The 23,734-nt window shown below is 40.3% G+C and overlaps 1 protein-coding gene across 16 annotated transcripts in view; it reads left to right on the top strand.

Moving 5' to 3' along the window:
- Positions 1 to 23,734, top strand: part of CADPS (calcium dependent secretion activator) — a 481,100-nt gene that overhangs the window by 366,977 nt on the left and 90,389 nt on the right. For 5 of the 16 annotated variants that reach the window (XM_061195491.1, XM_061195501.1, XM_061195502.1 and 2 more), the window contains 5 exons: positions 1,617 to 1,638; positions 12,739 to 12,823; positions 13,825 to 13,833; positions 19,673 to 19,829; positions 20,657 to 20,798. In XM_061195491.1, coding sequence (XP_061051474.1) covers positions 1,617 to 1,638; positions 12,739 to 12,823; positions 13,825 to 13,833; positions 19,673 to 19,829; positions 20,657 to 20,798 — 415 coding nt within the window. Of the gene's footprint in view, positions 1 to 1,616; positions 1,639 to 12,716; positions 12,824 to 13,824; positions 13,834 to 18,433; positions 18,455 to 19,672; positions 19,830 to 20,656; positions 20,799 to 23,734 lie in introns of all 16 variants that reach the window. The other 11 variants (XM_061195494.1, XM_061195496.1, XM_061195497.1 and 8 more) reach the window with 4 other exon arrangements.

Below are 23,734 nucleotides of genomic sequence, written 5' to 3'. Positions count from 1 at the left end.
AAGCTTGAGAAAGAAAAACGGAGCTGGAGGAATCAGGCTCCTGGACTTCACACTATACTACAAAGCCACAGTAATCAAGACAGTATGGTACTGGCACAAAAACAGAAATATCGATCAATGGAACAGGATAGAAATCCCAGAGATAAACCCATGCACATATGGTCACCTTATTTTTGATAAAGGAGTCAAGAGTATACAATGGAGAAAAGACAGCCTCTTCAATAAGTGGTGCTGGGAAAACTGGACAGCTACATGTAAAAGAATGAAATTAGAACACTTCCTAACACCATACACAAAAATAAACTCCAAACGGATTAAAGACCTAAATGTAAGGCCAGACACTATAAAACTCTTAGAGGAAATCATAGGCAGAACACTCCATGACATAAATCACAGCAAAATCCTTTTTGACCCACCTCCTAGAGAATTGGAAATAAAAACAAAAATGAACAAATGGGACCTAATGAAACTTAAAAGCTTTTGCACAGCAAAGGAAACCATAAACAAGACGAAAAGACAACCCTCAGAATGGGAGAAAATATTTGCAAATGAAGCAACTGACAAAGAATTAATCTCCACAATTTACAAGCAGCTCATGCAGCTCGATATCAAAAAAACAAACAACCCAATCCTAAAATGGGCAGAAGACCTAAATAGACATTTCTCCAAAGAAGATATACAGATTGCCAACAAACACATGAAAGGATGCTCAACATCACTAATCATTAGAGAAATGCAAATCAAAGCTACAATGAGGTATCACCTCATACTGGTCAGAATGGCCATCATCAAAAAATCTACAAACAGTAAATGCTGGAGAGGGTGTGGAGAAAAAGGAACCCTCCTGCACTGTTGCTGGGAATGTAAATTGATACAGCCACTATGGAGAACAGTATGGAGGTTCCTTAAAAAACTAAAAATAGAACTACCATACAACCCAGCAATCCCACTACTGGGCATATACCCTGAGAAATCCATAATTCAAAAAGAGTCATGTACTGCAGTGTTCATTGCAGCTCTATTTACAATAGCCAGGACATGGAAGCAACCTAAGTGTCCATCGAGAGATGAATGGATACAGAAGATGTGGCACATATATACAATGGAATATTACTCAGCCATTAAAAGAAACGAAGTTGAGTTATTTGTAGTGAGGTGGATGGACCTAGAGACTGTCATACAGAGTGAAGTAAGTCAGAAAGAGAAAAACAAATACTGTATGCTTACACATATATATGGAATCTATAAAAACAAAATAATGGTTCTGAAGAATGTAGTGGCGGGACAGGAATAAAGACGCAGACGTAGAGAATGGACTTGAGGACACGGGGAGGGGGAAGGGTAAGCTGGGATGAAGTGGCATGGACATATATACACTACCAAATGTAAAATAGATAGCTAGTGGGAAGCAGCCGCATAGCACAGGGAGATCAGCTCAGTGCTTTGTGACCACCTAGAGGGGTGGGATAGGGAGGGTGGGAGGGAGAGGCAAGAGGGAGGAGATATGGGGATATATGTATATGTATAGCTGATTCACTTTGTTATCAAGCAGAAACTAACACACCATTATAAAGCAATTATACTCCAATAAAGTTGTTAAAAAAAAAAAAAGTCAGCAGAGGCAGCATCTGAGGCCAGATAGAGGCCACACTCTGAACTACTCCGTAATTCGATGTGGCTGCACAGCAGCGTGAAATGATGGCAGGAGTGGGTGCTGAGGATGGCAACAGACGCAGGAGGCAAGATCTCCAAGACCTTTACGTGCCTTCATATACGGAGTTCAGACTGTCTCTCATGGTCCAAAGGTTTTTCACCTGGCTTTATACCAACTTTTGCATGCAGATTTTTCGCAAGAAAAATCCCACATGTCTCACTTCCAAAGGTGATAAAGAGCCACTGAAGGGTCTTCAAGCAAGGGGACGACGGCTTGGTGTTTTGCACTCCAGAAAAATCATACTGGCTGGGATGGAGAGAAAGGATGGAGGAGGAGGAAGAGAGTAAAACTGTACCTAAAAGTTAAGGTCAAAGCAGAGTTGGGTTTGAAGCTTGGTACATCCAAGGCCTCTTCTTGGCAAAGTAGATGTCAGTCATAATTGAAATCATAATCACTTCTTTCCCAATCTTTACATCTTTTTTCTTACCCTTCCCCTCCCTTTTCAATTTCCTTTGAGGGAAACAAAGCCTGAATCTCTGGATAGGTATGCAAAACTGACTGTGTGCAGGTGGCCCGGCACAGCTGGAGTTACATGTACAAATCGGGGTGAAATACAGACAGCTGCAGAGTCCTTCGGTCAGGCTGTGTTTTGCAAGGCTCCAGGACTCTGCAGATGGCATTTTGGTGGGCTTATGCTTTCTGTCTGGTAGCATTATTAGAAATTAAATGTTCAGTTTAATTACAGTATCTCAAGAAAAAAAATGTAAAACGCTGTTACTCTACAAGAGAAAAGCTGTGACTCCTGTAAATGAATTCTATTATTTTAAATACATTTCCATTTAAACCATCACACGTTGTGAACCCAGCAAGCTCTGAGAAAGTCTACACTCCTATTGCTGTTTTGCCTCAGTTCTTGGCTAAATACTTGCATAATTTTCTGAGCATCAGAACAGTTCTACTGGAACTTGAAATAAAACAATTTTTCCTTCAAATATGGCAAGGATTTGCAAAATTAGATAGATAGACAGACAGACAGACAGACAGACAGTCTACCCATGGGCCCAAGCACTGTGCTAAGGACTTTACATGGTGATCTGATTCATTCTTTACCTTAGTTCCATGGAGAATGCTTCATTATTGCCCCTCTTACAGATGAGGGGGCTGAGCTTTGGAAAGGATAAATGACATTTTCCAGCAGGATTTGAACCCAGATCATTCTAAATTCAAACACCATGCTTTTTTGTTTGTTTGTTTGCTTGTCTCTTTCCACCATGCAGTCTTTCCAGCTGATGTGACAGGCAATTGGATAATACCCTTTCACTCAGTGGATGAATTCAGAAGTATACAACTTTTAATTCAGGAAGACCACCAAAAAACAGAGCAGTCCTTTCTGGGACCAGATAATTGCCAAAATCTCTCCCCTGTGAAGTCTTCTGAGGACAGTTGAGATTCCCTGAGATTGCCAAAGAACTGAAGATTTTTCTTTTCTTCCCAAGTGACAGAAACCTTCCAGAGCAAGCCAAATCCATCCAAAGGACTTCCAAGCAGATTCTGTAGTGTTGAGTTTCTGTATCTTTTCCCATCTCCGTTAAACTTCTTATAGGTCCAAGTCCAGTAGAAGGAGAGAAAGGGGACAAGTAAGATTGTGATACTCACCACACACAGTATGGAGTCACCCACCCAAGAAACCAGTGAGGGCAAATCCATCTCAGCAAGATCCAGACCATCCTAAAATCCTAAATCGAGGACCATCTCATGCTTCATATCTTATACACAAGGGACTAAATGTTTTTCTTTTCATCCTTCTTGTTTTAGTGATACACAAATCAGGGTTTCCAAGCCAAAATTATTCTGTAGACTAGTATCTCATCTATACTTTATAAAAAATGAGGAGGGCAAGGAGAAACATGTTTCAAACACTCTCACCAAGGAAGATCTTGGAGGAAGAGAGGATGTGTTAACAATATGCCACGAATCAATAAATATGAAACTAATGTCTCTTCTACCAGAAAAGAAAAAGACATGCTGCCGATCATAATCATGATAGCAACTGTCATTTATTGAGAATTTAGTATGTGCCAAATAGATACATGCATATCTCATTTAATTTTCACAACAATTCTATGAGATAAGTATTTTATTACCATATTTCATTGACTCTAAAAGCCGTCAATTATAAGACACACCATTAATTTATGTACTTCTAAGAATAAAATAATGCTGCCAACTAAATTGTGACACGCCATCAAATGTAAGATGCTTCCAATTTCAGAAATGTTAAAATGTGCCTCTTACACTCCATGAAATAAGAAATCACTCTGTTGTCTGCAGAAATACAGAGAAATAGAAATAGATGTTAAGTAACTGGGTCCAAGGCCACATAGCTGGTTAGTTGTAGAGACAGAATTTGAACACAAGCCTAATTCTAAAGCCCACACTTTCAACTTCTATACTGTGAAACACCTGTGATTATTAATGATAAAATTATAACACCACAAAGGGGTTTCGCAATCACTGAATCCCAGAGCTTCATTTGACAGGTGGGGAAACCAAGGCTTAGAGAAAAGCAGCCAGTTTCAAAATAAGATGGGCAGTGAGTGACTCTAGTCTGGGGTCCTGCACACTATCTAGGGCCTTCACACATACCCACTCCCCTCCAGCCCCTGCCACCAGGCTGCCTTGTCTTTTAGCCAAGAGATACTGGCCCCACTCACAATTTAGTAACTGGCCTCGCTTCCAGTGTGACAGCTGAAGAAGCCAGGCATCCACACACTAGAATCCTAAACATACAGCTCCAAGAAAACAGTACCCCAGGACCAGCCTGAGCACTCAGGATCTGTTATACCAAAAATTTAAATCACAATCTTGGCTCCAATGAGTTTTTTAACCTCTTTAAGTCTCCCTTTTGTCTTCTGTCAAAGGGGTTAATAATGGTTCCTCCTCCCAAAGGATTGTTGCAAAGATTAAAACACATATTCCAAACAAAGCTCTTAACACAGTGCCTGGCATATAGTAAGCACCCATTACTATCTATCTATCTGTCTATCTATAGAGATATAATTTTATATATGTTATTATTATAAACATAAAATTATATGTTATTATTTGTGTGTTGTTATTTAAAAGGAAACCTCCAAATCCAAATGTGCAATATAGATATATTATTTGATTTCAGAAATGGAATATAAAACAATGCTTCTCCAAATTTGATGTTTATACAAATCTCTGGGGATCTTGTTAAGATGTAGATTCTGATTTGGTAGATCTGGTGTGGAGCCTGGAAATCTGACAAACTCTTAGGTGATGCTGAAGCTGCTGAGGCAGGGGTTGCAGTTTGGATGTCAGCAGAATAGAAGAGGCAGCTGATCTATCTCTTTATCATAAATTTCAAAATAAAACATCGCAATATAGTTCCACATATATTTGTTAAACACCCACTAAGTTCCAGGACCTGTGCCAGGCACCAGGGGAGGGAGCAATGAGGAAAAGCAACCGAGGTCCCTACCCTTGGGGAGCTCCAAATAAACTGGAGAACACAGGCATAAAACAAGTAATTTCATCTGGTGACTGTGCTGTAGAGGGAGATGCAAGATGCTGCAGGAATGCAGCACATGGGGGTTTCACGTAGGCCGGGGTCTTTGATGCATGGCAGGGAGGAGGATGTCATGGAGGTAAAGGGCTGCTTCCCAAGTAGAACTGTCTGGGATGTCCCTGGGCCTTGTTGAAGTGTTTGCCTCTGCTCATCATCCTTCCAGATGCCCCAAGATCCTGTCCCAAAGAGCTTGTGGCCATATATGTGAAAGTTTATTTGGGGGCTGGGTGAATATTTAATAGTACTATTAAATCAGTATTCTTGCTAGAGCAAGTGCTCAAAAACAACAACAGCAACAACAACCTTAAATAGCTTAAGCAAGAAAAGGTCATTTTTGGCCTATGTAGCTAGGAAATGCATGGAGGGATTGGGTTCAGAAATAAAGACTTTTAGTTTGTTTTGATCTCCCCAACTGTTGACAGCCTTCTTTAATGTGACTGGGAGTCATGGTAGGAGGGGTTGGGAGCCACATAGCCACAGATAGCACCAGCTTTTTATCCTAGCCAATGACTCTGGAGGAAAAAGAACTTTCCTCCCTATGAAACTATATACAATTCCAGAGAACAGTCTCATTGGCCCAGCTAGGGTCACATGTTAATCCCTGAGCCAATCACAATACCCATGGTGGTGTTGGGATGCTATGGTTGGCCTGGCTTGGCTCACATGACTGTCCCTGTAGGATTTATTGCTTGCATTCCCACTAGAGCCACATGGAGTGGAGGAGAGGCAATTCTGAGCAAGGCGACTGCACATACAAGAATAACAGATGTCCACTACTGTGTCTATCCAGAATTAACTTTACTTTTATTAGGTGCAACATCTCAGTCTCAGGGACAAAGCCTGACTTGGGATACAAAGATACCAAATTGGAGAAAAGAAATATTATAATAGCATTATTTCTTTCTTGTGGATATAATTTAATTTAAATACAAATAATTTTAATTATCTTAAATCATTTTTTCATCACATTAAGACACCTGAAGTGGTTCTCTGGTTTGGAGGTTTAAGTTATAATGTTTACTATTCAGCAATTCAGCTTAATGCGTTTGTTAAGTAACCAGGGGCTTTGGGTAAGAGATAAAAGTTGCTGTATAGTTTTTATGCACATGGCAACCACAGAGTATTTGGTTTTCCATGAAAGCACACCATTGGGCAGGATCCACTGAGGATTTCCTTCCACCAGTATTTGAGGACCTGCCCTGGGCCACGTACTGTTCTAGCCCCTAGAAATAAAGAATTCATTGGGCTTAGGGGAAGATAAACATACATATAATTGGCCATTATTAAGGGGCCATAAGTGCTCAAGTAGAGGTATCAACAGAGGAGCTGAGCCTGTGTTATGAAGGCATAACTCTTTTTGGTGAGGAGAGGAGGGAAGGCTCTTAAAGGCTTTTGAGCAGGAGTATGACAGGTTCAGATGTGTGCTTTATGGAGATCAGCATGGACGCTGCATGATCAATGAACTACAGGGGATGGAAGGAACTAAATGCTGGCTTGGAGTCTTTAGCAACAGTTGAGGTGGAGGTGATGAGACTTGAGTTGCATGTCTACCCTCAGAGCAAGAGTGTGGGCACGTGATCTCATACAGTGGGAGATAAAATCAGGAGACATGTTAGAGATAGAATGGACAGGCCATGCCGCCCGTGTCCTTACGGGGAAGAGACAGAGATGGTTGCAATGAAAAGAGCAGAGAAAACGATCCATGATTCATCCACTGGTCTTTATTACCATATAGTTTATACTGTCCTAAAGATGGAATCTTCTGAAAGGGAGTGATGAAGATACAGGGAATCAAGTGTATTTGATGGCATGCCCCACTAAAGAAATTATGTTGGATTATAGCCTTGCGCTAAATGTATGGTCCGTGGAGCCATCATTTTAGGGAGGCAGAGTACTCTGGAAAGTGTGTTGTGGCTACCTGCTTAGCATTCTATTCCTACTCTAGCTTTTATCCACCCCTACCCCCAAATCCTAGTGAATTGCTCCAGGCTAGTTATTTTTAGTAATAGTGTAATACAAACACTGGCATCTTCAGCAACACATAAACCGGTTGGAACTTGGTTGTAAGTGGGCTTTCCATCAACCATATCCATCTTTCATATGATATTTCAGGGACTGGCAATTCACTTGCTGGAACAGAGACGGTCAGGTTATTTAAGGGCTAATTGGAGAGTCTCTCACTCCTGGATGCCTCTCTTCCTTGGCTTAGCTGAGCCTGCAGAGGAATTCTCTTTTTATTTTTCTGCAGTCACATTTAACTCCCTCTCTGGAAGCCAAGCAGATTTAATTGTGTAAACATGAGCAATGGTAATTGGGTAAATGAAGTTGGAAACCAAGGTATGATGTTTTTGTTTTGCTCTGTGAGGGGAAAAAAATAGGGAGCTTGTTTTTCTATGGTGGCAAACCTCACTGTCAGAATTCTGGACAGACAGTTGGCAGGAGGGAATCCCTTTACGAATTTTCATCAAGACCCATTGAGCTGAAATATGTATCTGCTGCCTCGCCGGTTATGGTTCAGCCTGGGGACATTTCATTGTTTTATAAAGCACCATATCAAGTGGTTTACACAGGTTCTGTTATCTGGGAAGAATAAATGAGGAGTTTCCCTAAGAATTGCACACTCAAGTAATACACATTCAAAGAGCCAGAAGAAGGTGTTACCAGAGATGCACCCAACTTTCCGCCCAGCTATAGGTGGAAACCAGATTTTAACAAAACGTAAAATGTAGAGTACCTTTTTATAAAGAAGAGGTTAGTAGTTGCCTTCCTTTATATAGCTGTCATTTAAAACTGATTTTCTAAAATTCTATTTACACACAGTCATTCCCAAACAAAAGATTTAAGTAAGAGAATAGTGAATAGATGTTTCTTTTTTTTTTTTTTGGTCTTTCATTTCAAACATTGAGGTGATCCCACAAGAAAAGAATGACATGAACTTTTGCTTTTAAGAGGTGGTTTTTCCAGAATATTATACTTATCCTTATTTCTCATATTTTTTTTAATTAATGGTGCTAGAATTGCATTTCCTGTAAGCCTGCAGTAAAATTCATTTTCCCAGTTGAAAAATGCAAGCAAACCAAGAAGCAAACTTGGCAATCACCATACAGATTGCTTTATAAACGAGAACCATTAGAAAGGACCAGGTCTGAGGTTAATGAGACCCTCATTAAAGAGAGAGAATTGCAGAAGCTGATAGTGCTCTGTGCCTGTGTTGAAGAAGAGGCTATTGTTATAGGATGTTTGCTGTGCTGATATTGTAAACCACATGACAGATGGGTCAAGTGCTGATTACCGTATTCTAACATTTGGAATAGCAAGTAACATATTTGATAAGCTGGCAAGTTTTTATATATGATTCAACCCACAATATAAAAGCCATGAGAATTCCAAGTTGAAAATAATTAAATGAGCTGGAAACAATCAGATACCACACATTTTCTTCCCCCAAAATGACAGATTTTGACATGTTGAAATTCCACAAAGGGAGCAAGAATATTCCCTAGCTCACTTGAACTAATAACGGCTCTTCATCTGCTTTTGCAAAGCAATTAATTCCTGCCTTCCCACAGTGTAGGAGATAACAATGAACATTTGTAGGCACCTGAAGCTTTACAGAGATCCATCCCATGCACTGTTTTATTTGTTCTTATCAACAACCCTGCAAGGTACACAAAAAAGATGTTAATAGTCTCAATTTATAGAGGAGGAAGCTGAAGCACAGAGAGGCTTAAGTAGAAGGTACAAGGTTACATAGGAAGTTAAGTCGCATCCTGGGGATAAGAAGCCAGACCCTCCAGTTATGTCAACATCAAGGGCTGTTTCTGGTCACCTGGAAGGAGGAAGCAGCTATTAACATATAGGTGTTATTCTTTACTGTACAAAAAGTCTATCTTCTTTCGGTCAATGATGCCGCCGCCATCATTCATGTGTATCCACCTGGATGAAGGCATCCAGGATTTGCATTCTGCTTCTGAGTGTCTCAGTACGGTGGTGCTGAGGGTGCTGGTAAGAGTCCCGTCCCTCGTCAGACAGTGTCACACTTCTGTAACGTTGCAGTCACGCCAAGGAAGCAGCAGCTCTCCATTCGTGTTTGATCGTTTTTGCTTGTTTGTCTGTTCTTCTCAGAGTTTGTCATCTTAATTGTCATCCTTCGTGACAGTCACTTTGTCTCTTTACTTTTTTACCATCTCTCTTCACCTACCCGAGCAACTCCCCCTCCACCTCCTGGGCCTCCTCCACCCACCCAAATGCAGACCAGCATGTTATATCAGAGGCTCAAAGGCATGCCTAGGCCAAAATCAAGTACTGTAAACTTCTACCTTTCCTTTATTCGACAGCTTTCTAGTTTAGTTGGCTTTTTTTGTTCATTTCTTTGGAAATTTTGTTTAGCATACTAACCTGAGGCTCAGACTCTCGAGTTTGACACTGTAGGTTTTGAGAGACTCGAAAAGAGAGCATTTATTTCCCAATGTCCACATTTTTTTTTTTTGTCTAGCTCTGTCTGACATATGCAACATTTTCAAACCTCAATGTCAGCACAAAATAACATTGTTGCATAACATTTTGCATGACGATTTTTTTTCTACGTTATGAGCTTCAATTCTGTTGTATGAAATGTTTACCAAGTATATTGTATTTTTAGTTCCCCTTTGTCAGTGCTCCAGCTAGTACAAGATTGGGTGATAGGAATATTGCAATACATTTCCAGATATTGCAGACAGCAGACGTGACCCAAAAAAATCGTTTCTAAGCACAAATTTCTCCTTGACCTCTGTTGGGGGGGAGGGAGGAGGGACTAGAGGATTTTGCACAATATTTTCTTTAAAGACAACATCTTAAAGAAGTTGCTTTTTGTACCATTTTTACTAGCTAGTGAGTTAGCAATGCAGGTGAAGAGGAAATTACAGTTGTGTCTCAATAAAGTAGCTTGATCTGCAGATAATGGAATTGCAGCTAATTAATAATAAATGAAAGTCTGGCTACATGGGTTCATTGGAAGATCAAACGTTCTAGATTCACGGATACTTAACCTGCTGACTTTAAATGGTTGCATGTTAAAGCAAAATTGCAAAAGGTTTTATTAAACATACTGTCTGTATATATACATCAGGCATACACATATCTGCGTGCATGTGTACACACTCACAGAAAGACTGCGTGCGCATGTACACTTTATGTGTATCTATTGATATATATGATAGTCAATCTGAGAGCACTGCATATTAAAACAAATCTTCAGGTGGTCCTAGCTTACGCATCTTGGATTTCTCCAAACACAAAAATCATTCACAGCTTCTAAATAAAAGTACATAAAAATATTGATGTGATTTCCATTTCTACATCGTATGTCATGGACAGATAGAATTCCCCTGGATTTGGTGAGTGTTCCATCTGAAAGGACAATGTTCTCTATTTTGAAAGTCAGAGATTTCAAAGATGTGCCCCAAGTGGGATTTCCTGCAGATTTGTGTTAATGTGCAGGCTTGTCTGCTTCCTAGAAGATGTATGTAAGTGTGTGATGTGTGTATGTGGGTGTATGTGTCAAATGGGTAATAAGCATAGGATGAGGAATTTGCAAATTGATGTGTAAATGTGAATATCAACTAACAAAAAAAAATAGTAGCCTATGCATATTTACTATCAAAATGCAAATACCTCACTCTACACATATTACCCCAACATATATACACAGTATGTTTGTAGAAATGCCTGAAAGTCTACTAACAGAATTATGATAGTCCACTTATGAAATTATAAACAGACCAGGTGCCCCAAAAGCACAGACATCAATCTTGTCACTCATTCTTTCTCCAAATATTTATTGCTCCGGACCAGGCAGTGAGCTGTCAGCCCCTAAACTCTGCACATTTCCTTATTCTGAGTGTTGGAGGTTCTCTGCCTAATCTGCATATTTATTTCCCCACAGCTCCCACCTTCATGTCCTAACCTTATATACAGCCACATTTCCAGCTGAGCGTGGCAGAGACAATGGAGCATTCCATTGGCCTGAGTCCACAAAGCCCAGTGTCACTCCAGTCATCGGGCTCTGTTGGAGTGAAACTTTCAACACCTCAATAACCTTACTCTTAGGTCCATCACTCTTAGGTCCCATTGGCTGGACCACTCCATTTGCACAGTGTTTCACAGAATTTTTCTTTTTCGTTGCTAAATCGTAGATTACTAATCATCTGACCTGTTCACCGCCTATTTAACAAATGCACAAGGAAACAATTATGAGGAGCTGCTTGTTTGTTTGTTTTTTTAATTAACAATCTCTACGATTTTGTTTCCCACTCCATACCACGCAAAACCAAACCAGCACCAACAAACCAACCCTTCCTGTGAAGTACTGAGTAATCTTCTTTAGCCAGAAAAATCCTGAAGCCAAAACACACCTGCTTCAGATGAAGAGATTAAAATAAGTTTCAGCAGTCCTTTTGTGCACATATATACCCTCCTTGTGGAATCGTGCTCAAGGATCCTTATTGCCGTTACACCCATGGGCTCTAAATGACTCAGGCATCAAGGTTTGAAGGGGTCTGAGCATGAACTACAAGTTCCCCTGTGAGTTTAGACTGGTTGAATCCAGGCCATTTCATTGGCTAAGAACACCTTTATGTTTCAAATATTACTCTTTTCCCCCACAGGAAAAAAAATGTAATTTTTGGTAACATAATAACATTGCCAAACATTCATGAATTTAGCTCTATAAAGGATACAACAGAAATCAGGGTTCAGTTTGTTCTTGAGTGTGATCAAAGCCCTTTCAACACAGTAGAAACTAAAAGAAAAAAATGGAGTACATTGTTGCCACCTAACTGATAACATTTCAGTTGTACCAACCAGTGGCTCAAACCACTTCATCCAATAATCTACACCCAACACTCTTTTAAAAATTCTATCCTGCCTTCTACCTAATGGCCCAAGAATGTCCGTTAATTCTCAATCTCCTCCCTGGACAATTTAAAACAGCTAGACCTTTGAATCTGCTTTTTTCCAATACCTGTTAAACGTACAGACCTAGAACGAAAAACAATGCTATAGTATCAACTGTTAAGGGACAAACGTGGCAGCAATCAAGACTAAGCTTCTGTTACACCTTCTCACCTCAGGAAGCACGAGCACTGTCTAGAGAGGGATATAAGATAGTCCATTTATGCTGTCTTTAAAGAACATGTGTACAAAATGTCGCCAAATTTGAAATGGGCTGTCATAGTCTTAATATAGCTTAATAAGCAAATCGGAAGCTGGAGCACTGCTTTTTCTTAATATGTATTATAATAATGATGGTGATGATGATAATAAAATGGCTTTATGGTTTGCTCACTACTAATTATGTGGCACTTAACATTTGCATGAAACTTTCCAAAAAATGGGTAACTCTTTGAAATTTCTTATCCACTAGTTCTAATGGCCACAAAACTAGCCTGCCGCTTTCGCTGAATTTTAACACAAATTCTTGTACTACAGAAAATGTAGGCCGGTTAATCACTCCTGCCAAAAAGCTGGAAGACACAATACGTCTTGCTGAACTAGTCATTGAAGTTCTTCAGCAAAACGAGGAACACCATGCAGAGGTAAGCGGGCCTCATGGGCAAAGTCTCTTGTTCCTTAGATGATGTTGCAGAACTGATTCTACCAGCAACTTTGTAAATAAGATGCCTTAACACCCATTTTCTTTTAACTGGCTTTGTAAAGAGAATGAAAGTGACAGTTTTGCAGGAGGAGTCTTGGCGAGGTTGTTTAAAGCAACTGAAAAGTGGTTGCGTGATATACGTTTCATCTTGAGTTTTCAGATGTTTCTAGCAACAAGCCAAAGAGGTGAGTATATCTTCAAGATAATTATCAAGCAGCATATGGTTATTGTCAGGAACACATGAAATACTTTTTGGTCTTTTGTGGTTGTTTCTGTTGCTACCACTGTTGTTTCGGTTTATTTTATTTGGTGTGTGGATCGAGAACCGTCTTTTTGAATTTATCTCCGTAACTTAGTCCACTCACCCTTGAGTCTTCATTGATTAATCTCAGATGACCTGGGTTGCTAAACGCAGTGACAGAAACAAATGATTCTGTGTTGTTCACCTCGTCGATTCTCCAACATACATCTAAATAAATACAGCTTACTTTTTTTTTTTTTTACAAACCACTGTCAAAATGATTATTTTGATAATAATTATAAACTGAGGGATTTCAACTAAATCTCAAACCTGTAAGGACTTAAACAACCCAACCCTTCCAAGAAGAGATTCCAAGATTTCATTATGATCAAACTGTTATATCACTGCTTGTTTCAAAACTGAGATTTAAAATCATCTCTCTTAAAATAGCCTTTTTGAAAACTGTACTCATGTTCACTCTTCCCCTCCAAGCAAATCTACAGCAAAGGGGGGAAAAAGGGGGCATCAATAAAAGTAATGTCAGAAGCACCTAAAATGATCACTCCCATGACTAAATGAAAATCGACAGCATAGTTAAATAATATATAATACACCATAAAGCCAGTCGTCCCAACTAATGCCTGATTGCATATTTAAATTTCCTCCCTGTTTTTCCATTCAATCTTGGCTGATCGTGGCAGGGGAAAGAGGTATGTGACCAAAACGAATGAGTCAGCCACCTGCTGTCATAGTCTGTGCATGCCCTTCCAGCACCATGTCTTCTAATGGGACTTTTCCCAGTGCCCCTGCTTCCTAACACCGACCCAAGGAATGTAACGGCAATTGCCAGTGGACTGCTTGTGCAATGGGTGGCCCTCCACGGCAGGGTAAATGTGGGAGATTACCTTGTGTGTGCATGAAGCAATTGATACACTTAAAACCCACTGCAGTTCCATCCCAACACACACCTCCTCCCTGCCTTGATTCTGTCCCCTTAGCCTGTCGTAGTACCTATGTCCGTCTGTACTTACCTTTACTTCAGCAGATGAGTACCGAACGTAGTCACCAGTAGTAGCTAGCCAGAGTGATACTAATCTCCCTCTACAGCTGTCTGTATGTCAACCATATATACAGTATTTATATATAGAGAGAGTGCCAGAGAATCACGATTTCCCCCAAAACCCTCTCTGGAATGGGGTGAAGACCCCTTGAGGCAGGTACAACTAACTCCTTCAGCACCCAGCAAATGCACAGCCAAGAGTGAGAAGAGGGGCTAAATCAACACACTCTAAACGTAAAAACTTAGGACTCACCTTCAGATGTAAAATTAAGCTGGGCTAGAATTTTTTTCTGCTCTATCCTGTGCAACGTGCTTTTCAGATTAGGGGCATCTGGGGTTCAAGTGATGGTAAGTATGTTCTTTCCGGGTGTCCACAAAATCATCTCCAGAGGCGTAGAGGAGTCTGGCCAGTCCTCCCCTGCTGTGGGTATTGAGGCTTTTCCCAAGATGTCGGACCAAATTTTCGAAGACATGGATACAAAGAAGATGGTTTTCCTCACTTACAGTTGTTCTTTAAGTGAATGATAGAAGAAGAACATGGACATATATGTTTGATTCAATCAAGTTATTTTCTGAGGCTGCTGCAGTCTGAGAAAGGAGGATATTTTCCCAAATTACTCACAAGGGGTACCAAAGAAAAGTTGATAATCCAAAGAAGACATTTTTTTCCCCACTTTTCCAGAAAGCCCTTTTTCACTATGTGCTAATCACCATCTTAAACTGCCCTCATAACCATCATCACAAAAATATTTTAATCTTACATATTCAAAAGCCATTCATAAATAGGGTAGAAATAAATTCAGTTCTTTTCTTGTTTATTAACTTTAGAAGTTAGGAATGTCCTATATGGGAAAAGAATCTGAAAAAGAATAGAAATATGTATATGTATAACTGAAAAAGAAGAAGTTAGGAATGAAAACTTCAGCATACTTTAGAATTCGGAGACCCAGTTTGCTTTTAGATCAATGTACAGGATTATTTCCTGAATTCGTCGTTTCACCCAGTCACAAAATCTCATTACTCAATCAATCAAAAACTACCTGTCTGCTGAGCACTGAGGCAGCTACCTCAGTGCTCTTTTGATGGACAAGGAGGCATCAGGCAGTCTTGACCTTCAGGCGATAGTATGCAGAGTGGCCAGGAGTTCAGGCTCTGAGGTTGAGTTTGAAGTCCAGCTTTGCTGCTTTCTTGCTTTGTGATCTCAGCCTAATTACTTAACCTCTCTTATGCTGTAAATTGGAGATAGTCATAGACTGGACCTCAGATAGTCATTGGGATGGAAGGCCAATAGTAATGCACCTAGTATTATGCCTGACACACAGTAAGCACTCCACAAAGCTTGGCTATTGTATTATTAGGAATACGTCACTAAGGAAGCAAAATATATGAATATGTAATCATAAAAAGGACAAAACCTACGTGGAATGTACGAAATGAATGACACAGTCAGAATATGCTGGAAGGAGGTTGGGTTTGAACGGTAGAGTGGGCCAGAAAGGCATCACCACCTGTTCTCAGTGCTCACGTACAGATCGCAACCACCTCAGAAGCTTTTAACAATTGCTGATGCCCAGGTCTCACCCCAGCTCAATTAATTGGAATCTCATAGGGAGGGGCCGAGTACTGGTAATTTTTTAAACTGCCCAGCTGATTTCATGGTAAAGCCTGGTCAAGAGCCTCTGGGCTGTAAACAAGGAAGTAGAATTTGCCCTGGCATGCTGAGGATGAGGTTTTGCTGCCAAAAGGATGAAAGATGAAATTTGTTTTCTACTGGCCTGTTTTCTACTCACTGCCATATTCTCTGGGTGCTCGATAAACTCTAGAAAATCACTAAATCCTCAGCATGGATCTTGGCTATGTGATCATGCTGTTTGGTGACACCACCACACAAATAAAAGTGACAAGTAGAATTGCCTCCCCCCCCAAAATCAATAAGCCTTAAAACTATTTTGAATTCCAATATAAAGTAATTAACTGTTTCAGGAGAAAAAAAATTCCCCCCGGGGCTTCCCTGGTGGCGCAGTGGTTGAGAATCTGCCTGCCAATGCAGGGGACACGGGTTCGAGCCCTGGTCTGGGAAGATCCCACATGCCCCGGAGCAACTAGGCCCGTGAGCCACAACTACTGAGCCTGTGCGTCTGGAGCCTGTGCTCCGCAACAAGAGAGGCCGCGATAGTGAGAGGCCCGCGCACCGCGATGAAGAGTGGCCCCCGCTTGCCACAACTAGAGAAAGCCCTCGCACAGAAACGAAGACCCAACACAGCCATAAATAAATAATTCCCATTTAAAAAAAAAAAAAAAAAAAAAATTCCCCCCGGATAAGACTATGTCATGTATACACACGTGCAGTACATGGTAGAAGTTGTCACTCGTATCTCTAAATTACAGCTTAATTCTGCTCTCAGAGCCTAAATTATGTGCACACACACTCCTGCACACACACAGGAATTATGCCTTCATGTACTGTTGCTTCACTTGCCCAATCTCTCTCTCTATGTATACATATGTATATGTATATATGTATTGTGGTACACAGAGGGGTACACATATACATGTAGTTTGTGTACAAAATATAGAGTGTGTTCAGTGTGGCTGACTATACCCCTAAAGCATACATCTTTGCCTTTCCATAATGAAAAACACTGGGTAAGTATTTAGAAGCCAAAGTACAGCTCCTTTTTGTCTTTGGAAAAAGATTTCTGAAGACTTTAGACACCCACAGACATTGAGTTAGCTCATGTACAAAAATAACATTCACCTGTATGAGCAAGTATAAGATAAATAAATATAATTGTTGTTGTTGTTTTATTTTAAACCTTTGCCTTGCCCACCCTAGATACACAGACTCTGTTCGTTTGATTAAAATTATGATATGGCTTTTTGGTGATTACTGCCCTTGCCTGAATCTTTTTCTCGTTCTCAGAGAGTCAGGTTTGATTATGAGGTTCTGAAAGAAATACCTTGGGTGTAGAAAAATAAATTTGGACTTCACTTCTCCGACAACCCCCCCCCCCTTTTAAATTCTCTTCCTTCACTAGAATCCTATGTTCCTCTGCCAGACTTCCATGGTGATAATTCATATCACAGTAGTCATTGTTCTTTGTAGGGCTTCCTATCTATATGATTATTAATGTAACAACTGTAGATAATTTCTCAATACATTATCAAATTCTAACAAGGGACTAAATTTTCTGTAGATAGTAGACATAGGTGCTTCCTATGGCCTCTGGTTTGCAGCTTTTCAATAAAGCTGGTAAGAACCAGGTATGAGGTTGGGCTGAGAAATTTTTAATTACAGGCATTTAGGATTTGTTTTTTGTTTTGTCTCATTTTTTGTTTTTGTTTTTGTTTTTCTTGTCATCCTAGAGCAAAATTGTGTCTGGGAAGGCAATTCAGTCTCTCTAGTAACTATTTTCTTGGACTCACCCTGAGGATGCAAAGTGAAATAAATAACTAAAGAATAAGTACCAGCCAATATTTGATGTGCCTTTGTGAGTTTTGCAAATATCCTGCATCAGGGATGATGAGAGTCAGCCCTCCACATAGGGTTGGGGGGCAGGAGTGGGACTCCAGCAAGTTTCAATATTTAGAAGATCCTTCCCTAGTAGGCAGGTGGCTAGGAGAGCTCTGTGGGTGGGGTTGAGGGTTTCTTCCTCTGCTGGATTTAGCCACGTAGTCAGTGGAACAAGCCCCAAAACCCAGGGCTCTCATCCCCAGGTGGTAAAACTACAATAAAACCTCATCGATTCAGACCCAACTACTCTTAATTTGTGACAATTCAATTGTAGATGTGGCTCTTTTAATTTCTCCTAAGTAAAATATTTGACATGGTCTCAACTTTCTCTAGAAATTCTAAAGGCTCGTCTTCCAAGTTTCATCCCAGGATCTATAAAATTAATGCTTCCCTCTCTTTGACTTCACTTTATAGGTCAATTTATCTACAATTATTAGAAGTTTTTAAAAAAAAATACTTCTACATTTATGATACATTTATATGATAATCAATACCTTTTACTTGGGTGCCCTGGTACAGACTGCATACAGAAAGCAGCAAAAGGATAGTTCTCTTTTAGAAAGCCCAGTAATTTAGGTTTTTTTGCTGACAGACTAGCATCTCTCCTCTCCCATTACTCTGAATCAGTGAGGTTTTACTGTCAATTGAAATGGAAACAGCAGGTGTCTATTTCCAGCCAAGCTGACCTTGCAGAATGGTCCATGACTTGATTTTTTCCATTTAATTTGCAAACCAGCCACATGTTGATAAAGGAGAAGTAAGTAAAATGAAATCTCATGAAAGAAGAGAGGTGGACCCCTATTCTGCCTCCTGGTGGCTGTTAGAATATCCCCAAATAACTAATAGATCACAGAAGAGCTTGGCCATTGAACAAATTCTTTCATTTATGGAATTATTTCCATAATCATCTTTCATGTTTCCAAATGCCTTCTCATCGTTTTTTTGGTGAATGCTCCGGAAAGTGTTTCCCATGTAAATAAATACTTTACAGCACTGGGTGGGGAGGTGGGGGAGTAGAAGGGGCTGGCAATTTGTTTTTGTTTTTCTGCTCTCTTTGAAATCAGCAAAAGAAAAAAAGAGGGGGGGGGCCTCTTGACACTGCCACTCATTCTGCATGCCCCCTGCCAGAAATGATTAGTCAACATGCATGCATGCCTTTGAATTGCATTCACATCTGGCCCATCTGATGTGAATGTCACCTCTGAGACCCTGCACAATGATTTCCAAGGACCCACGTGCATGAAAATGAGTTACTTCACTGATATTTTTGGTTTTCAATGTACATATGTGTCCAGCCCTCAGAAAAGTAAGTCCTAATCTTACTGAGTGTCTCCTAGCTTAAAGCCTGATCTTTCCTACGGACAGGATGCAAAACCGGAGGCTCCCTGCTTAAAGAGATTTCGACTCAAAAGTTTTGTGACAATCGCAACAATGGTTTCCTTCGCCTTGGTATGAAATAGGAGTGACGTTTCCAACGTGTAGGGAAACACGAGTTGCTGAGCTTGCATGAGACCACAGACAATTAACCCCCGGATGCGTAGATATAAGTAAATAATAATTGCCTATTTTCAAGTTAGACCAGCAGAAAACCCATAAACACAGTGAAGAAACTCCCAAATTCTAATATTTTAGAGCAAGAACTAGCCAACAAGAGTGATAAAGAGCATGACTCAGAACGTACTGAGTTATTGTAAATTGAACAGAAGTTCCACACCTGTCATTTCTGCAGCTATATCCTCTGACCGGTAGGTCAGAGTAAAGACTTTCTAAGGCAGGCTTGGAATCATGAAAAGCATTGCCTTGGGACACATAGAGGCCCAACTCTATCCAAAAAAGCTGTTCTCTTTACAATAAAATTACCAAACCCTGCTGGATGCACAGTGAATCTTGAACAGCCAGGCCTTGACTTCACATCTTAGGTCGGAGACAGAAGCTCATCGCCTCTTTTCTGTTGTTTCTCTGCCACATTTCAAAGGCCTTTGCGTGGTGGTCAGACTTGATGGTGGAACACGCCGAGACGTTCCTGTCACTCTTTGCAGTGGACATGGATGCAGCGCTAGAGGTGCAGCCCCCGGACACATGGGACAGTTTTCCACTGTTTCAGCTGCTGAATGATTTTCTCCGGACCGATTGTATGTATCATCTTTGACTGTCTGACTTTCCTAAGTAGTGTGCAGATAACAGATTGCTGAAACATCTTTATCCCAGGCAGACTACAGGTTGGACACAGCTCTTCATAGTTTTATGATTACTTTAAAAAAAAAACAAAAAAACTTACAGCTGATGAAATTCCCTTTCTTCCAACAAGCGTCCTGTTACAGGGAAGCCCTCTGTTGACTAGGCAGAAGAACCCAAGAGCAGTGAGAAAGTGGTGCCCGTGCCTATGGGTTTTATTTGCTCTTGAACAAGCTAAATTGACCTCTACACATTTTGAATTTTTATCAAAAGCTGCTTCCTAGATGAAAAACAATTTCTTGCTAAGTAACACCCCAAGCATTTCCAAGTATCTTCCAGCAACACATAGCCATAAAATAGACCTTCCTCCCCAGGGAGAGTGATGACAGAAGAGAGGGGTACAGAATGTTCTTTCTTCCTGGTAACGTAAGGGGAAGAAAGGGAGCAGGTGCAAAGAAAACCTAAAAAAAACCGAAAAAAGTATCAATTGTTGCTTTTGTTGTTCAAGGGGGCATTATTTTTTTCCCTTTTTAGAAGAGTGACACAAATGGGTAAAAGGTTTTTGAATTCCATTTTCCTTCCACGCAGATTGAAGCACGATGCCACTCACGTACTTTTTTCTTTTCTTCTCCTTCTCCTCCTCTTCCTCTTCCTCCTCTTTCTTCCTTCTGGCTTTTTTTTAGAAGTGGTATATTTAATGTAGAAGACAGTCCTCTCTATGTGTACCTTGTATGCTGATGGAGCAACTGTGGATTCTTACCGAGCTTTTGCTTATCTGTTCTAGATAATTTGTGCAATGGAAAATTTCACAAACACCTGCAAGACCTGTTTGCCCCACTTGTGGTTAGATATGTGGATTTGATGGAGTCCTCAATTGCACAATCCATTCACAGGGGCTTTGAGCGGGAGTCATGGGAACCAGTCAAGTAAGGAAACCTCTTTTGATACCATCGGAGTTTGGGTGCAAATGGCTGGAGAGTCATACAGAAATGGATTAATGGTGTCTTACGGTTTTCATTGTTCACATGGATAGAGAGCAAACACCATACTCCCAACTATCATGCTCATAGCCTCTTTGTCCAAGGAGGGGAGGGGGGAAGAGATTGAGAATTGTTTTATGAAATGGAATCTTTGGTTTATTGCACAAGATAAATAAGCAATACAGAATATAAACCTGGCTGTGATATTTGTACTGTGTATCTTACTCCAGTGGTTTTATCCCTAGGTATTGATGTTTCCCAAAGTGTGTTCCATAGGGGTCTAGGCAAGGGGTCAGCAAACTTTTTCTGTAAAAGGCCAGATAGTAAATATTTAGACTTTTCAAGCCACGTGATCTCTGTCAAGTCTCAATTCTACTGTGTAGCACAAAAGCCGCAATAGACAATAGGTAAATGAACAAGCGTGGCTGTGTTCCCCTAAAACTGTATTTACAAAAACAGGAAGCTGGCCTGTGGGCCAGAGTTTGACATTTCCTGGTCTAGGCTTTTGAGACTCTCCTCAAGAAAAGGACTCTGTGGCCAGATATATTTAGGAAGCTCTATGTACCCTGCTCATCTACCCCACGCCCTTGTCTCCTGGAGAGCCTCAAAGTACACCAGCATATTTCAAAACTCGGAGAATATAGTCATACAGAAACTTGTTTGACTGTGCTTAATCCAGAGTTTCCTAAATGTATTTGACCACAGTACTTTTTTTTTTTTTAATGGGATATCTATCCTGTAGGACCAATTACAGGAAATCCTATAGGTCGTGAATTTGGCAATTTCCATAATTGCTTGGCAAATAGATCCTATCTGAAATGTGTGGCAGATCTGGTGCCACCTCCATTCCCCAGCAAGGAGGAGGGCTGTCACTCAAGGCTGCCAGAGGGTCAGTCTCAGACTCCCCTTTCTGGAGAAGTGGAGAACTCCTAGGCGGAGAGAATTTTCTGGTATGGTTCGAAAAGCTCCAATAAAGCCTGATAGTAGCTTTGCTCTGTTAGATTCCCTTTTTCTTGTAGGAAAAGCATTTTGTTCTTTCTGGTCCTTTACATCTGTGGAATGTGGCAACCAGCATGGAGCAAAGGGGGGTGTGCACAGCACACTGCCAGGCACTTCCAGAACAAATATTCAAAAGCCTTTTCTCAATTTGGAAGCCTTAACTTGTGCCCTGTCTTTAAGCAGTTTTCTGAATTGAGACCCTCCTTCTACTATTACACTTAATAAAATTCTGACTCATAAAGAAATCAAAGCAAAATAGCTTTTTCAGTCTATCCCCCTCTCCACATCTGAGCCACAAGAGAAGTTTCTTGACTTGCCCTACTGAGCAGGTTAATAGGCAGTAGCTCTTCATTTGCAAGTATCAAGATATCTAAATTTTAGCTTGTAATTCTCAGGTTTATAACAGTCTCTTAATATGGCCCTGCTGACTTTCAGCTCATGAGAATAGAGCCGGGACCCTTGATGATAAAGCATGAATGAGTGACTGTATTTTTTTTAAATGCTCACTCGAATCGAGACAGTTGTCCTGTGCAGAACAGTTGTGAAAAAGGAAAAGGTTAAAATGAGTAATATTCACATTTTGCAAGTAGCAATGGTCTTGAAGTAGCATTTACTTACTTGGGTTTAAATGTGGAGGCTACTACCCCCAACACACGCAGGAGGAAATGATGGGTGTCCTTCCCTGTTTCTTAAGGAGCCCTAGATGTAGGGCCCTTGTTCTGCAGTTACTAGCCAGAAGGCAAGGGCTTAAACCTCTCTAACTGTCTTCTCATCTGTAAAACTAATTTTTAAAGATGTCTCTACTCAGTGTCTGAGAATTGTCATGAAGCTCTGTGATAATGTCACTGAAGTCATTTTATAACCTGCTAAATTCTTTAGAAACCAAGCTAATGACTGCTATGCCTTCTGAACCATAACATATACTTGATCAGTCAGAAGTAAAGGTAGACTTGAAATCATTTTCACAATTGGAAGTCTTAGTCTGGGAATGTTTTCTCAGGGTTTTTTTAAGGAGTGAAAAAAAAATAAAGTATGAACTCTCGGATCAGTAATTTAAAGATCGGAAAATTAGCAAAGGATTGATCATTCGTGACTAACAACCTGAGAATATTTTATAGGGATGTGCTTTGTTTCTTAAGTAGCTTTTGGCTGTCCAAAACTGTGCTGTAGGCTCGTGAATATGACTGTGGTTTGTTTAATTCATACTAAATAGTACGTGCTTTTCAGAGCAGGTGGAGGTATTGGAAAATGGCAACTAAAACATAAGCTAAATTAAAATTGTTTGAAATCACCTACATTTTATTAGCTGATTTGAAAACAGAATGTGGATGCCATGGGACAGATCTGCAGAATGGCCAGCACAAAATGAAGGGTATGAAAAAATTGGGAACACACTTATGTGATAGGAAGGAATAAATCTCTCTACTTCTTACTATGCTAAGAGAAAGTATGAGCTTCTATCTAAGCACTAGATAGAGGGTTGATAAAGAAGCAGAGGTTCTTTTTTTTTTTCCAAGTAAAGAATGATCTTTTGGGGATATTTTTCACCAAGTTCACTCAAAAATAAGAAGCTGACTTAGATAGATTGTTTGCTCAATCTTCTCTAATTTTGACACATGATCCCACAGTGTACACACATGCACACACACACGCGCGTCCCCAACAGCCCTTCTCTCAAACAATTCTTACACTTGAATAGTTCTGTTCTTCTACTTTTCAAAAGTCATGATTATAGATACCTGATTATAGGTAAAATGACTGAGAAATGCATTGCAAAGCTTACTTCAAGAAAAACTAGTACAGTTGACCCTTGAACAACACTGGTTTGAATGGCACAGGTCCACTTATATGTGGATTATTTTCAGTAGTAAATAATGACAGTC

The sequence above is a fragment of the Eubalaena glacialis genome, chromosome 7, assembly GCF_028564815.1.
Source record: "Eubalaena glacialis isolate mEubGla1 chromosome 7, mEubGla1.1.hap2.+ XY, whole genome shotgun sequence".
Classification (NCBI taxonomy): Eukaryota; Metazoa; Chordata; class Mammalia; order Artiodactyla; family Balaenidae; genus Eubalaena; species Eubalaena glacialis.
Note: the sequence above shows the minus strand (reverse complement) of the source record. Positions and strands in the feature narration are given on the sequence as shown.